This window comes from Pelophylax lessonae (genome assembly GCF_965119305.1).
Source record: "Pelophylax lessonae genome assembly, chromosome: 11".
NCBI classification, from domain to species: domain Eukaryota; kingdom Metazoa; phylum Chordata; class Amphibia; order Anura; family Ranidae; genus Pelophylax; species Pelophylax lessonae.
In genome coordinates, this window is record NC_138778.1 from 236,222,079 (window position 1) to 236,237,559 (window position 15,481).

Here is a 15,481-nt window from a genome sequence, read left to right on the forward strand (position 1 = left end):
CCCTCCTCTGACACTTTTACCTATAGGTAAGCCTATATTAAGGCTTACCTATAGGTACTGTAAATATCTCCTAAACATGTACCGTTTAGGAGATATTTACCTTACATGCAGCCAGTGACATCACTGGCGCATGCGCTCTGAAGGAACGGCCGCTGGTGCCGTTTCTTCAGAGTCCGGTGCCGTGACCGTCGGCTCCCGCGCGACGTCACCGCGGCTCTGGCCAATCAGATGGCCAGATGCCGCAATCCCGGAAGACGGGCGACTGGACATGTCGCCCGTCATCCAGCTAAGCAGGCGGCACGGCGGGGGCTCGTTCTAAGGCAAGTATTGCATAATGAGCTAGTATGCGATGCATACTAGCTCATTATGTGTTTGTCTTGCAGGGTCAAAAAGAAAAAAAAAAAGGGTTTACTACCTTTCTAACTGGCCTGTATACAGCCTGTATATTGATGTCTAGCTGCTCCTGGCTCTAAATACTTGTCTCATACCTGTATAATACAGGTATGAGACAGGTATATAGTGCCAGGAGCAGCTAGACATCAATATACAGGCTGTATACAGTGCCAGGGGGTAAGTACAGGGGAAAAATGCTCCACATGTTGTCCACACATCACATTACACTTTTTTTTTTTTTTTGCCACTCACTGGAAATTCTTCTCCGAGTCCCGACCACGTCCTCACAGATACTGTGTCCACCGCAGCAGCCAGCAGGTAACTTCACTTTAAATCTGGATTGCCGATTTGCCGCCGTAAGTTTACCAGGCCAGGCCAGCCCTCTCTTCTGCATCGGCCCCATGTTGATGGATGGAGGGAGGAGCCGGAGGTGGGTGGGGCCGAGCGGCTGGGGCCAGTAATCGGCGCGGAGGACGGCTGACCACGGCGCTTTGCATGGGTCCTCCTCTCTGCTCTGGAGACCGTGACGTCACTGGTTGCTAGACGCTAAGCGGTGATCTAGCAACCAGGTCTCCAGGGCAGGGCAGGGCAGTCGCCGGAACTTCCAGGAAGTCACAGACAGTGTCAGCTGTCAGCGCTGCGTGTGACTGTAAGTGCCTGAGCGACGTGAGCGCCTCCCATTTTCAATCGAGTACCGACTACCGACTGAGACACAAGATACTGAGCGGCCTTTTCTGAGGGGGATCAGATCGGCCCAGGGGGAAATTGCCACCTTGCCCCCCGGCCCAGCCCGCGCCTGCATCTGATCAACGTGGACTGAGGAATAAAAGGAATTTGACTTAAAAGTTCGGATCCAAGACTTGCAACCCGGGGACAGGGTATTGCTGAGGAACTTGGGTGTCCCGGGAAAACACGAGTTGGCAGACCATTGGAAGTCCCAACCTTATGTTATCTGAAAGCAATTACCAAATCTCCCTGTGTATCAAATTCGGCCTGAAGGAAGTGTGGGTCCATTAAAGACTTGGCATAGGAACCATCTACTACCTCTCTATGAAGCAGTTCGCATGCCTCCTGTCGTAGATTCGCCGGAGACCCCTTCGACCTCTCGCCTGTCCAGACCAGTCACCAGATCTCAGTCGACACTCCCAGATGTGAGGGAGGGAAATTCTCCATCTGAAGACCTGGAAGATGAAGAGGAGGTACCTGACTGGATGTGGTCATCTCAGTCACCAGAACCCAGACCTGCCTACCTGACTTCATCCGAATTGGCTGAAAGAGGAACCCTTCGGGCAGAAGCCCCCGAATTCATACCTTTCCACATGCTTTCAGAAGAAGCAGTTGATGATGAAGATCCTGAGGAGGAGGTTGCACCTTTCTCTGAAGAAGAACTAACCGCTCTTGAAACATCAGATTCCTGTGTGTTGGAACATGACAAAGAGGCCATTGAAGAATCCCCAGAAGCGGCTGGTCCTAGTACCTCTGAGATCGTGCATCCCAAAGAACAGAGGGAAAGAAGAGCCATTCACCCACCCAAAAGGCTGACTTATGACCAATTGGATGAATGCTCGGAAGAAGCTATCTTTACTTCCAAACAAACTCTTGATCAGCCTAGTTCTTCCACCGCAGATTTGGTGGAGGACAACCCTAGCTCACCCCCCAGGCACATCTGTACAAGCCACTCAAGTGTCGGGGTCTGTGAACAGAATTGCCTTCCCTCCCCCGACAATTGGTGGGAGGTTCCTGTGTCGAACCTGTGTTGTAATATGCAGTTGTTAAGTTTGAACTCTGCTTATGAAAAGGAAGATGATTCCCTGTTATGCATATGTTAATGTTTTTTTTTGTATTGCCAACATATGCACTGGAGTACATGCTGTTGTCCTCTTTGGGGACCAAAGTTTCTCAAGTGGGGGGAGTGTGTAGCGAGGTTTCATATGCATAAAGATGACTGTTTGAGATTTGGAAGGAACTCGGCTCCATCTAGTGGCCAAAATGACACATTGCAGCTGATCTGGGTTTTCCTATGATGTGATTTCCTGTCAGGAAGTATAAACAGACTACATCATCCATAATTCTCTGGGAGTACCAGGGTGCACTGCCTCACCGCACAGCCTTCTGGGGGAAGCTTTATAAAGGAAGGGAGGAGCCAGGCTCACTCTCTTGGGAAAGACACAGTGAGACAAGCAGGAAGCCAGCGCTGTGGGCTGATGCTGCATGCTAGGCCGAAACTCCTGGGCCTGAAGTAACTAAGCTGCAGTGTTTCATCTCCAGTAGAGGATCCCTCCTGGAGGTCCCATCGATGTTTTGCAGAGACCAGACTCATCCACCACCAATACCTAGACCGGCTGGTGACAAAGAACGGAGACTAAGTCAGCAGTGGAGAGTTCCAGAGGGAAAAATCCTGTTGGTGAGAGGGCACCTGCCCAAAAACTGACTCTATCTATCAAAGAAGTAACTTTAGTCAGGATTAGCCTTAAAGTAGTAGAAGGCAATATACCAGGTGGCCCAGTACATCTCTCACAGAAGTTTTACTGCCAAACCTGCACAGACACCCCACGGTGATTACTAACTGTTTGCTGCCATTCTCTCTATTGATCATCCATCCTCAATGTGGATTACAAATTGTGCGCGCACCAACGTTGCTAGTGAAGATATAGAGAAGAAACAGCGGAACCGCATGTGGGACTCAGATAGGTCTGTCTGTCTGGTACTGTGTCTAATTGAATGCTGAGCCTCATTTCCAAAAGTATAATTGTGATTAAGATGGTGGTCCTATAGGCTCTGAGACATTTCCTGAAGTAATTAATGTGCCCTTGAGGAGTGATATCACAGTATTTATCTTATCTTTGATTAATTAATCAGTATATCCTTTTGGAAAGTAATATTTTACTGTATCGAAACAGTTTATTTGATTTACAGTAAATAACTTCCCTGTTTAAAAACAAGCTTGTGTGTGGTCACCTTGTGTTACCCAGAAGGACTGCAACTGGAGAGAGGTAACAGGTCATTATTATTTATTGAAGTGTTATATTCCAATCTGTGTAGCCATTTGGTATTCCAGTCCTATTCTGGGTCAGTTGTGCCTAGGGAGGGTTCGAGCCAATTCTTTGGGTTGTTAGGCAGGGTGTAGACCCAATAATCTAATCAGCAGCTCCTACGGGGGTAGTGCTACACCAGCTTATGATCTAGCTAGCTAATAATCGGTTTTCTTTGTACCCCCTCCAGACATACAGTACTTCATTGGCTATGCGAGTTTTCCTTGGTCCTCTGCCATCAAGCATTGGTTGTGTAATACAATGCTATGACCTGGTCTTCTGGTCTCACATTTCTAGTACTAGGTGGAGGTTGTGGTCCCATCTGATTCCAGCTTCTGGCCTACGTTCCAGAAGTCCCTACTTTTTAAACTGTTCATGTTGAGCCTGTTATTGATTGATTGCTGTGTTGCCCCCCTCAGTTGGTCTACTTTTGGATACGATGCAGCTCTGCACAGTAACCAATCAGCTTCCACGTTTTGTTGTCAAAGCTTAATTGAAGAAGCAGAAGATAGAAGCTGATTGGCTGCCATACAGAGCTGTACCAGATTCTGCACTCTTCAGTTTTAGTAGCGCCCCCCCCCCCCCCCCCACTGTGTTCCTCAAAGAATATCTTAAGTACTACTTCCTACAAAAATGAGGAATGCTGGTAGTGAAAGGAGTTATCTTGGGCCGGCCTATAGGTTTTTGTTTGCCAGAATCCAGTATGTAGGTGGCAGTATAACCGGAAGGTAAAAGGCTTTCTGTGTCCCTCAAGGGTCTCCAAGGAAAGAAGTTTATGGTGAGCACAAAAGCCCTGTTCTGTCTTTTAGTGGAATAAGTGTTCCGGTGTTTTCTTGTTTTGCAGATTGCTGCTGATAATCCTTTGCATCATCCCCATGATCATTCTCTTCTCTGTATTCCGCAATCTAAAGACCATCCATACCTGGGAACTGAGACCAGACCTGTACTTCCTGAGGGCCGGAGATAAGGAGCATCATTACTACAGCCGCCTTCTCATCTGTAACAACACAGGTGACCCCAATATATCTACTATCTCTTCCTCCTTAATAACACAGGGACCCCAATATCTATTATATCCTCCTCCAGAATAACACAGGTGACCCCCAATATTTATTATCTCCTCCTTCGTAATAGCACAGGTCACCCTAATATCTATTATCTTCTCCTCCAGAATAACACAGGGGACCCCAATATCTATTATCTCCTCCTTCGTGATAATACAGGTCACCCTAATATCTATCATCTCCTCCTTCAGAATAACACTGGCTACCCCAATATCCTCCTCTACGATAACACAGGGGACCCTAATATATGTATGGCAGACCCAACCAGGACAGGGACTTTTTGAGAGGACTAGGGGCAAGCCTCCTACCCACTGATTATGGCCCATGGAGAGAGAAGATCATTCTCTATTGATGGACAATAATGTGATGAACACTTAGAGCGAGGTTTGGATTAATTCTCTGAATAAGGACAATAAAGCTTCCCTTCTGGAGTGGATGGAAAGGTGTAATATTAATCCTGTACAGGTTAATGTTTAGAGAAAATATGGTGGCCATCCTGCAGACTGGGTTGGAGAAGCTCCTTCAAATGGGACAGAAATATTAATCAAAAATATCCCTCAATAAATCTATGAAGATAAATTATTTCCACCTTTTCAAACTGCTGGAACATTGTAGCAGTTTGTCTCATAGACTGTTGCTGGATAGTCTGAGGTGGGGTGGGATCACTGTTTGTTATGTGTGTATTGATAAGTACGTCTCTCCCATTGTGTGCCTCCAAATGCGAATTCCCATTGTTATTTGAGTCACCTATAGTTTCAGTCTGTTCGCTAACTTAGCTAACTCTTGGAGTCTCTTATAATGGGATACTGTATGTTCCTATGAAGACTTGTGTCAGCTCTACCTCGTTATCTAACCAATTGTGTGATGTTTTGGATAAATATTTTGTTTATTGTTCAAGTGGTGGCTGACCTACTTTTCAAGTGTAAAAACCTGTATTTCTGTTCAATAGAGAGTCATTCCTTTGGTTCCATCCCAACATCTTCTCTGTGTACGTGTACGATGCTTGGGGTAACAGGGCTGGTATTTTCCCTCTGTCTGCTGCAAGGGTTTGGAGGGCAGGAGCACCTAAGCGGTGTGCCAAGGCATTCCATGACAATACGAATAATCTCCTCCTCTGTTATAACACAGGGGACCCTAATATGTATTATTTATCATCTTGTCTGTATTCAGACCAGTGACAGAACATTGTATCTCCCAGTACTCTCTATATATCTGAGGGCTCTCGATTGTAAATGTGTAATTCTGGGGGTGTCTGCCAGGTGATGTTTATGGGAAATGCTGTCCCTGTATGTGGTGACGTATTTGGAAACATTACACATATGATTTATGGATGTCTGTACAGGTTCTCCTATTGAGGATTTCACCCAGGCTGTGACCTCTCAGGATATAGTTATTGATGTCACTGACGGTCCGTATGACCCAAACACGACTTCATACCGAGGAGCCATTGAAGTGTCCGGAGGGAGAGAGGTGAGCAGGTTATACATACCGTGCCAGCACTGCCGGGTGTGTTGGATGACAGAATATTCTCCAGAGGAAATTCTGCTTCTACTATATAAAGTATCATAGAGCCCGAAGTGTAGTCTTATGTGTCCATGTTGTCCCTCTTCATTCCTGTGTTCTTCTTGTACAGGGTTACCGATATACCATCATAGGGAACCCCCAAGCTATGAATGCCTTACCAGTACTTGTAAATGTTATCAGTAACTCCCAACTGAAGATCTCCAAATCCAGCAAACGCATCCAGACTTGGAGTGATCCTGTGATTCCTGTGAGTATGCCATGTCCCCATCCTATACATGGGGAGAAGTCCTTCAATGTGACCCTGTCCTATACATTGGGAGAAGTCCTTCAATGTGACCCGTCCTATACATGGGGAGTGGTCCTTCACTGTGACCCATCCTATACATGGGGAGAAATCCTCCAATGTGACCCATCCTATACATGGGTAGAGGTCCTTCACTGTGACCCATCCTATACATGGGGAGAAATCCTCCAATGTGATCCATCCTATACATGGGTAGAAGTCCTTCAATGTGACCCATCCTATACATATGGAGAGGTTCTTCACTGTGACCCATCCTATACATGGGTAGAGGTCCTTCAATGTGACCCATCCTATACATGTGAAGAGGTTCTTTTCAATGAGACCCATCCTATACATGTGGAGAGGTTCTTCACTGTGACCCATCCTATATATGGGTAGAGGTCCTTCAATGTGACCCATCCTATACATGGGGAGAAGTCCTTCAATGTGACCCTGTCCTATACATGGGGAGTAGTCCTTTAGTGTGACCCTGAACTATACCTGGGGAGAAATCCTCCAATGTGACCCATCCTATACATGTGGAGAGGTCCTTCACTGTGACCCATCCTATACATGGGGAGAGGTCCTTTACTGTGAGCCATCCTATACATGGGGAGAAATCCTTCAATGTGACCCATCGTATACATGGGGAGAAATCCTTCAATGTGACCCATCCTATACATGGGTAGAGGTCCTTCACTGTGACCCATCCTATACATGGGGAGAAATCCTCCAATGTGACCCATCCTATACATGGGGAGAGGTCCTTCACTGTGAGTCATCCTATACATGGGGAGAAATCCTTCAATGTGACCCATCTTATACATGGGTAGAGGTCCTTCACTGTGACCCATCCTATACATGGGGAGAAATCCTTCAATGTGACCCATCCTATACATGGGTAGAGGTCCTTCACTGTGACCCATCCTATACATGGGGAGAAATCCTCCAATGTGACCCATCCTATACATGGGGAGAGGTCCTTCACTGTGAGTCATCCTATACATGGGGAGAAATCCTTCAATGTGACCCATCTTATACATGGGTAGAGGTCTTTCAATGTGACCCATCCTATACATGGAACACTGGAAATGTATTGGTCAGATTGTGTCTCAGTGGGGGGCAGTACTTTGTGAGATGGAAGTGATTTGATTGGCTCTGTGTGCTGTTCTGTGTAAAAGGGGGAAATCAATACAATATTCATCATCATTAAATAGTAATGTCCGCGTTCCCTCTAAGTGGAGATCTGATGTGTGTGGAGAAGAAAGAATGGGGAGATCTCTTCTATTGAAGGAAACGGCCTGATAGGAATAAACCTGGAGTGATACTGCCATTTGCCAACCTATCCCTCCTCCAACCAACATCTTCCATCAACTCATCCCCCACACCTATTACCTTTCCTACTACTTGCTTCATCCTATTAGATTGTAAGCTCTCGGGAGCAGGGCCCTCCTAATCCTCTTGTATCTTATTGTGTTGTAACTGTTCTGTCTCCCTTTATATTGTAAAGCACTCACAAAATGTTGGAGCTATATTAATCCTGTATAATAATAATAATATATAAATCCTGTATAATAATAAAATATAAATCCTTTATAACAATAATAATAATAATATCTTAATCTTGTATATTAAAAATAATATATAAATCCTATATAATAATCTATAAATCCTTTATAATAATAATAATAATATATATATAAATCCTGTATTATTATAATAATATACACATCCTGTATATTAATAATATTTAATATATAAATCCTGTATTATAATAATAATAATAATAATAATAATAATAATTAATATATTAATCCTGTATAATAATAACAATAATAATAACTATTAATATATAAATCCTGCAAAATAATAATAATAGTAATATCAATAATAATATATAAATCCTGTATAATAATATTCTACAGGAAAAATTGACACTAGGCACAAAGCAAACTGAATGCAAAAAAAGAAAAGGAAGAGGCGCCTCTAAGTGCAGACTAAAACAGACATATTTATTGCATTAAAATATGCACTCACATTTGTGCGTATGTAAAAAGCGTGTATCAAAAATCCTCCTGGGGAATTCCAAGATGGATCGGTAGATGAGAGGTCATCCAGTCCGTGCTGCCAGCTATGGGGAGCCGGTCTCCTCTTCACCGCAGCCGGCAATAAGCGGCGAAGCTGGAGCGGAAGCGTCCGTGGATTGAAAGCGAGGGTTGGTCAGCGGGAACATGTGGATGATGTCACTGGAATGCGACGCGTTTCAGAGCGTGCTTGCTGCCGTCGGGCAGGCAGCCGCGCTCCTTCATCAAAGCACCAGGCAAAGGAATACAGCAAGACAAAAAACTAGCCTTATAAAACGATCGGAAGGGGAAGAGATGCGGAAGTGATTCATTCTTTTAAATGTATCACAATAAATAAACAGTGGGATGTGAAAAATAATACAGAAATAAGACTATAATTGAAATTAGGAAAATGAGAACGAAAATGAAAATAAAAATAAAAATATTAATAAAAATAAAAGTAAATGTGAAAATAAAAATAAAAATAAAAATAAATCAGTAATAGAGAATGGATTAAAGGCAATAATGAACTATTTGCATAGTCAATAAGGGGACAATTAATATGACAAGGATAATGGATATGTGACAATTAAAAACAATAGTACCAAAATATGTAAGAGATAACATATATAAGAACATGCTGGTGTATCCATATACTTGGAACATGTAGTGGGAAAAAATCTTATCCGTATATATATATATATATCTATATCTTATCCGTTCTTGTATATGTTAACTCTTACATATTTTGGTACTATTGTTTTTAATTGTCACATATCCATTATCCTTGTCATATTAATTGTCCCCTTATTGACTATGCAAATAGTTCATTGTTGCCTTTAATCCATTCTCTATTACTGATTTATTTTTATTTTTATTTTTAATTTTATTTTTATTTTCACATTTACTTTTATTTTTATTTTTATTTTTAATTTTATTTTTATTTTCACTTTTATTTTTATTATTATTTTTATTTTCGTTCATTTTCCTAATTTCAACTATAGTCTTATTTCTGTATTATTTTTCACATCCCACTGTTTATTTATTGCGATACATTTAAAAGAATGAATCACTTCCGCATCTCTTCCCCTTCCGATCGTTTTATAAGGCTAGTTTTTTGTCTTGCTGTATTCCTTTGCCTGGTGCTTTGATGAAGGAGCGCGGCTGCCTGCCCGACGGCAGCACGCACGCTCGGAAACACGTCGCATTCCAGTGACGTCATCCACATGTTCCCGCTGACCAAGCCTCGCTTTCAATCCACGGACGCTTCCGCTCCAGCTTCGCCGCTTATTGCCGGCTGCGGTGAAGAGGAGACCGGCTCCCCATAGCTGGCAGCACGGACTGGATGACCTCTCATCTACCGATCCATCTTGGAATTCCCCAGGAGGATTTTTGATACACGCTTTTTACATACGCACAAATGTGAGTGCATATTTTAATGCAATAAATATGTCTGTTTTAGTCTGCACTTAGAGGCGCCTCTTTCTTTTCTTTTTTTGCATTCAGTTTGAAGAACCCTTGGCTTATTGGTTCTGGACGGCTGCCCTAATTGCTGGACTTTCCAAGCGCCCCACCCCCCGTCCTAATTTATTTGATTTATCAATTTACATTCACTGGACAGTATATGGATTTATATGGACTCGTGTTTTATTATGTAGCTAAGCGCCTGTTATATGTTTTTTATATGTTTTTTACAAAGCAAACTGAAGGCCGGTCCCCTATAACCCCAACATCTAATAAGTCTCCCTTTCCTTCCTTAGGAGAATTGTCTCTTTTCCTTTTAATATATTGTCCCTGGGAGTGAAAGACAGGTACTTAATGGACACTGAGAAATGGTTTGATTGCTTCAAATGGGACAGTAATATTTGTTAGCCATGTATCTCGAGAAATATGTGAGGACTACTCCGAGTCCAGGCCTGTTTGATTCAGAACATGTTCATTGAAAGAGCCAATTGGCCTCTGTTCCATGTTCTTCAATGTCAGAGATGGACAGTCTGTCACTGGCGGTCTCTTCCTATTGTCTGTGCATTGAGGTGTGATGTGGATTCTGTTAAGCCTGTCTGTCCCATTGTTAATTGTTAATGAACTCACATATTGTTTCTGTCCAGATGGCTAGATAATTAGTTCTGGTTAATTCTAATTCTGTATACAATTTCATCTGCATATAATAATGTAATCAGGCAACCCATGTAGGGTCTCTATACACAATGTAGGGTCTATACATACTGTAGGGTCTCTATACACACTGTAGGGTTTGTGCACATTGTAGGGTCTCTATACACACTGTAGGGTCTCTGTACACACTGTAGGGTCTCTATACACACTTTAGGGTCTCTAGACACACTGTATGGTCTCTATACACACTGTATGGTCTCTATATACACTGTAGAGTCTGTATACACACTGTAGGGTCTATATACACTATAGGGTCTCTATACACACTGTAGGGTCTGTAGGGACCGTGATATTTGTTAACCATATATCTAAAGAAACATCTGAAGACTGCTTTACACAGACACACTCATAGCAGATGCTAATATCATCATTTCAACCACCTGTCTTCCACACATCGTTGAATATGTTGATATACTCACCTGTTATCTACAATGGGTCATGTGTTTACACTTCTGATAATGTGTATTGTACTTCAATGTCAGAGACGGACAGTCTGTCACTGGTGGTCCCTTTCTATTGTCTGTGTATTATGGCGTGATGTGTATTCTGTTAAGCCTGTCTGTCCCATTGTTAATTGGTAATGAACTCACATATTGTTTCTGTCCAGATGGCTAGATAATTAGTTCAGGTTAATTCTATTTCTGTATACAATTTTATCTGCATATGATAATGTAATCAAGCAACCCCTGACCTGATGGGGTAATCTGATCAGGAGGGGGATGTCCATGCTGTATATAAACTGTGTGAGTTGTTCAATAAAAGAGAGGTTCCAGAACAAGCTAAGTTGTGGGCTAGCCTTTTTGGGGGGCGGCTAGAAAATCTGATATCTATGTTCAAAACTGAAGGAAGCCGTATACTGACGGAAGCCCACAAACACAGTGTGGGTCCCGGTTCTGTTACATATATTTTTTTCTTAAATTTGAATATTTTTCTGTTATCAGCCGCTACTGGTAAATTCAGGGCAGATATTGGAAATCCAGAAAGTCTTTCTAGTTAGGGTTTGAGCACGGTTGGGGTTCCTTCTGTGATTCGATGTCTTTCAGTGGGCAGTGACAACCCATCTGTATTTCCTCCCTGCACTCCACTTTTCAGGTCCTTCCAGTGTATGGGGGGTTCCTGGCTAAGTTATTGGGAGCTGTGGCAGGTCACCCACCCTCTGATGACTAATTTTGGTAAATGGTTAGCAAGCGACTTGCAGTATTGAGGATTTTTCCTCTTCTTTAAGCCTGGGGCTGTTTTTTGTTCTTGATGCAGAAGTGCTGTGTGCCGTGAGTAATTTTGGTTGGGGGACTTGTGAAACCCAGATTGCTTTAGGGAGGTTGGGAGACTCCTTGTCCAGCTTCCCCAGCCCCTCTTATGTGTAAGTCACCCTGTGTCTATTAGGGGCACAGAGTGACCAAGAACCCCAGTTGGGTCTGCACTAGTCAGACTCACTGTACAACTACACTGGACTCAGCCATTCGTGTTAACCCTGTTATCCTGGGTTCTAAATGTGTGGTTTGTGTTTAAAGAGTGAAGGGCATCTTTCACTTGGGACAATAATATTTCTGGACAATGTCCTCAAGAGATGTATAGAGATAGACAATATGACTTCTCAGATTGCTAGAATATTGTTTGAGTGTCTCACAGACCCTTGCTAGTGGGGTGGGGTTTGTTATTGTTAAGTACCTGAATTCCATTGTTCTATTGTTGTTCTGTCTGCCTTAAGATAAACTTATTATGGGATGTATATGTGTATGTGGATTGGCTGCTAAGGGGGAGGGGTTGTCCCAGAGTGTATATCTCTTTGTGCATGTGTTTGAATAAACAGTTTGATTCTGTTTGACTCCAAAACTTGTACTATCGAGTTCTTGGGGTAACTATAGCCAGATTCACGGATTCCATGTTCCAGGGCTTAGGAAGCAGCTTCTTGGCGGAGATACCCAGTTGGGGAGTCCGGATTCCTTCACATGCTGTATGTGACTGGGCACTGTTTCCGGGTATTAGGATCTCTCGTTTATTTCACTGAACTTACCTTGTCACCATACTGTTTTTTACCTGGTCATGTCATTGGTGAATGGGGAACCCTCTTTTTTATTATTTAGCTGTGGCTATATTCTTCAGTTTCAGCTCCCTCCTGCCAGTCACCCTCAAGGTCTCATTCCTCTGCCAATCTTATAGCAGAGGTTTATTCTTCTGTTTTAGGTTTATGACTTGGTCCTCTTAAATGGCTCCTCTTAATTGAAGGGGTTTAAAATGCTCACTGCCTCCTTCTGCTGGAGTATGAAGCATAGATGTCTGACATCTCCAGAGCACTCATTGTCAGAAACGACATCCCTCCTGTCATTAGAGACCCCAGCAGCTGAAGTCAGCAGTTGTTTCACTGAAACAGAAGAAAGTGGCTTCTTTTCTATTCAAGGATGTGTGTTCCACTTTAAGTTAGAGCATTCCACCATTCCCTCCCATCCTGTGGTGTCTGGGCTCAGTTCTCATAGACCTAAACCTTCCACCAAGGTGTTTCCTCATCAACCCCTCGTCCATGATTTGATCTACACAGATTGAAAATAACCAGACAACTCCTTCAAACAAATATCTTCTTCATACTGACATCTCCTTCATACCGACATCTTCTTCATAGGGACATCTCCTTCATACGGACAGCTCCTTCATACAGACTGTGACAGACCTAGCTGGGACAGGGGCTTTTGGAGAGGACTGGGAGCAAGCCTCTTACCCACTATGGGCCCTGGCATTTAAGGAAACACTACTCTTTTGAAGGTGTATGCCTGGGGGATCCGTGGAGTGATCTTGTTTATGATTTAAGTTCATGTCTCCCCAAAACACACACACACTCTGGGAAGTGGGAACTTTAGGTTCCATATTCATATTTGGGACCTCTATGCCTCAAACCAGCAATGACTGTAGATGTTAATGTAATCCGCTCAAACCACTAGGGCCCCCTGCCATAATGTGTTTATTGTAAGTAGGTCTTCTGCCATAGTCTGTTGCCTACTAGTCTGAGGAGGGGAGATCACTGTTTGTATTGTTAATTGTGCTAATTAACCAATTGTCTGCTAGCAAACTATTGTAGGGATGTTTTTTATACTTGTAATAATGTGTATTGTACTTTGCGAGCTCGATGCCGGCAAGTCTGAACTGGAATGAGACTTCTGAGTGTCCAGCTGGCTAGTTGTTTAATCAACTTAATGTTTGTAGTATATATTGGCTAATTTGACTAAACTCTTAAGGATGGGCTTAGCCATGAGGCAGCTGTACCTCATTATCTAAACCATTGTGTGATGTTTTGGGTAAATATTTGGATCATTGTTCATGTTCTGACTGACATACTTCTCAAGTGTATAAAAAGGCCTGTATTCTTGTTCAATAAACAGTTCCAGTTTTGCAGCTGAGCTAGTCCCGTCTAGTTCTTAGTTGCACAATGCGGCTATAATATCTGATATCTATGTTCAGACTGTAGGAAGTGTTAAGCCCCGTACACACGTACCGATTGTCGGCCGAACGATCGGCCGTCTTTTGTCCATTGCTGTCGTGTTGGTTGAAAAGTGCTCAAGACTGCACACGAATTTTGTCGGCCAACAACAACCAACTTCAGAAGTGATGTTATGTGATGGTTAACTTTCCGTGTGTTTTTTCTTCTCTGAGCATGCCCAGTCTTGCTCATCTGGCTTTTGTCGGCCGAAATCTGTACTGACTGACGAACAATCGGCCGTTCTGGTGACGGCCAACAAAAATTTTATAGCATGCAGACCAGATTTTGTTCGGCCGAAAAGTCGCAGTCGGTTGTCAAAAGCATCATACTAACAAGCCGACAATCGGCCGATCGGACGTTGGCCGAACATTTACGGCCAACAATCGGTACGTGTGTACGGGGCTTAATACTGATGGAAGCACTCAAGCGGAGTGTGGGACGTTTCCATCACACAGACAACTCCTTCATACTAACATCTCCTTCAAACAGACAATTCCTTCATATAAACATCTCCTTCGTACAGACAACTCCTTCATATGGACAACTCCTTCATACGGACAACTCCTTCATACGGACAACTCCTTCATATGGACAACTCCTTCATACAAACAACTCCTTCATATGGGCATCTCCTTCATACGGACAACTCCATCATATGGACAACTCCTTCATAAGGACAACTCCATCATATGGACAACTCCTTCATACAAACAACTCCTTCATATGGACAACTCCTTCATACAAACAACTCCTTCATATGGGCATCTCCTTCACACGGACATTTCCTTCATATGCATATCTCCTTCAAACGGACTTCTCCATCATATGGACAACTCCTTCATACGGACAACTCCTTTAAACAAACAACTCCTTCCTACAGACATCTCCTTTATGTGGACCTCTCCTTTATATGGACAACTCCTTCTTATGGACAACTCCTTCAGACAATCATCTCCTCCATACAGACAACTGCTTCAGACAAACCTCTCCTTCATACGGACATCTCCTTCATATGAACAAGTCCTTCATACGAACATCTTCATACAGACAACTCCTTCATGCAAATATCTATTTCATTCAGAAAACTCCTTCAGACGAACATCTACTTTATAGGGACAACTCCTTCATACAACAACTCCTTCAGACAAACATCTCCTTCATATGGACAACTCCTTGATACATACAGCTCCTTCAATCAGACAGCTCCTTCATTCAGACATCTCCTTCATACATACAGCTCCTTCATACATACATCTCCTTCATACATACAGCTCCTTCATACATACAGCTCCTTCATACATACAGCTCCTTCATACATACAGCTCCTTCATACAGACAGCTCCTTCATACATACAACTCCTTCATACGGACAACTCCTTGATACATACAGCTCCTTCAATCAGACAGCTCCTTCATACATACAGCTCCTTCAATCAGACAGCTCCTTCATTCAGACATCTCCTTCATACATACAGCTC

The 15,481-nt window shown here is 43.1% G+C and overlaps 1 protein-coding gene across 1 annotated transcript in view; it reads left to right on the forward strand.

Moving 5' to 3' along the window:
• LOC309567518 (ABC-type organic anion transporter ABCA8-like) overlaps nucleotides 1-15,481 on the forward strand; it is a 201,140-nt gene that overhangs the window by 107,651 nt on the left and 78,008 nt on the right. Inside the window, exons 20-22 of the mRNA XM_082272902.1 lie at nucleotides 4,270-4,436; nucleotides 5,832-5,959; nucleotides 6,123-6,260. Coding sequence (XP_082129028.1) covers nucleotides 4,270-4,436; nucleotides 5,832-5,959; nucleotides 6,123-6,260 — 433 coding nt within the window. The remainder of the gene's footprint in view (nucleotides 1-4,269; nucleotides 4,437-5,831; nucleotides 5,960-6,122; nucleotides 6,261-15,481) is intronic.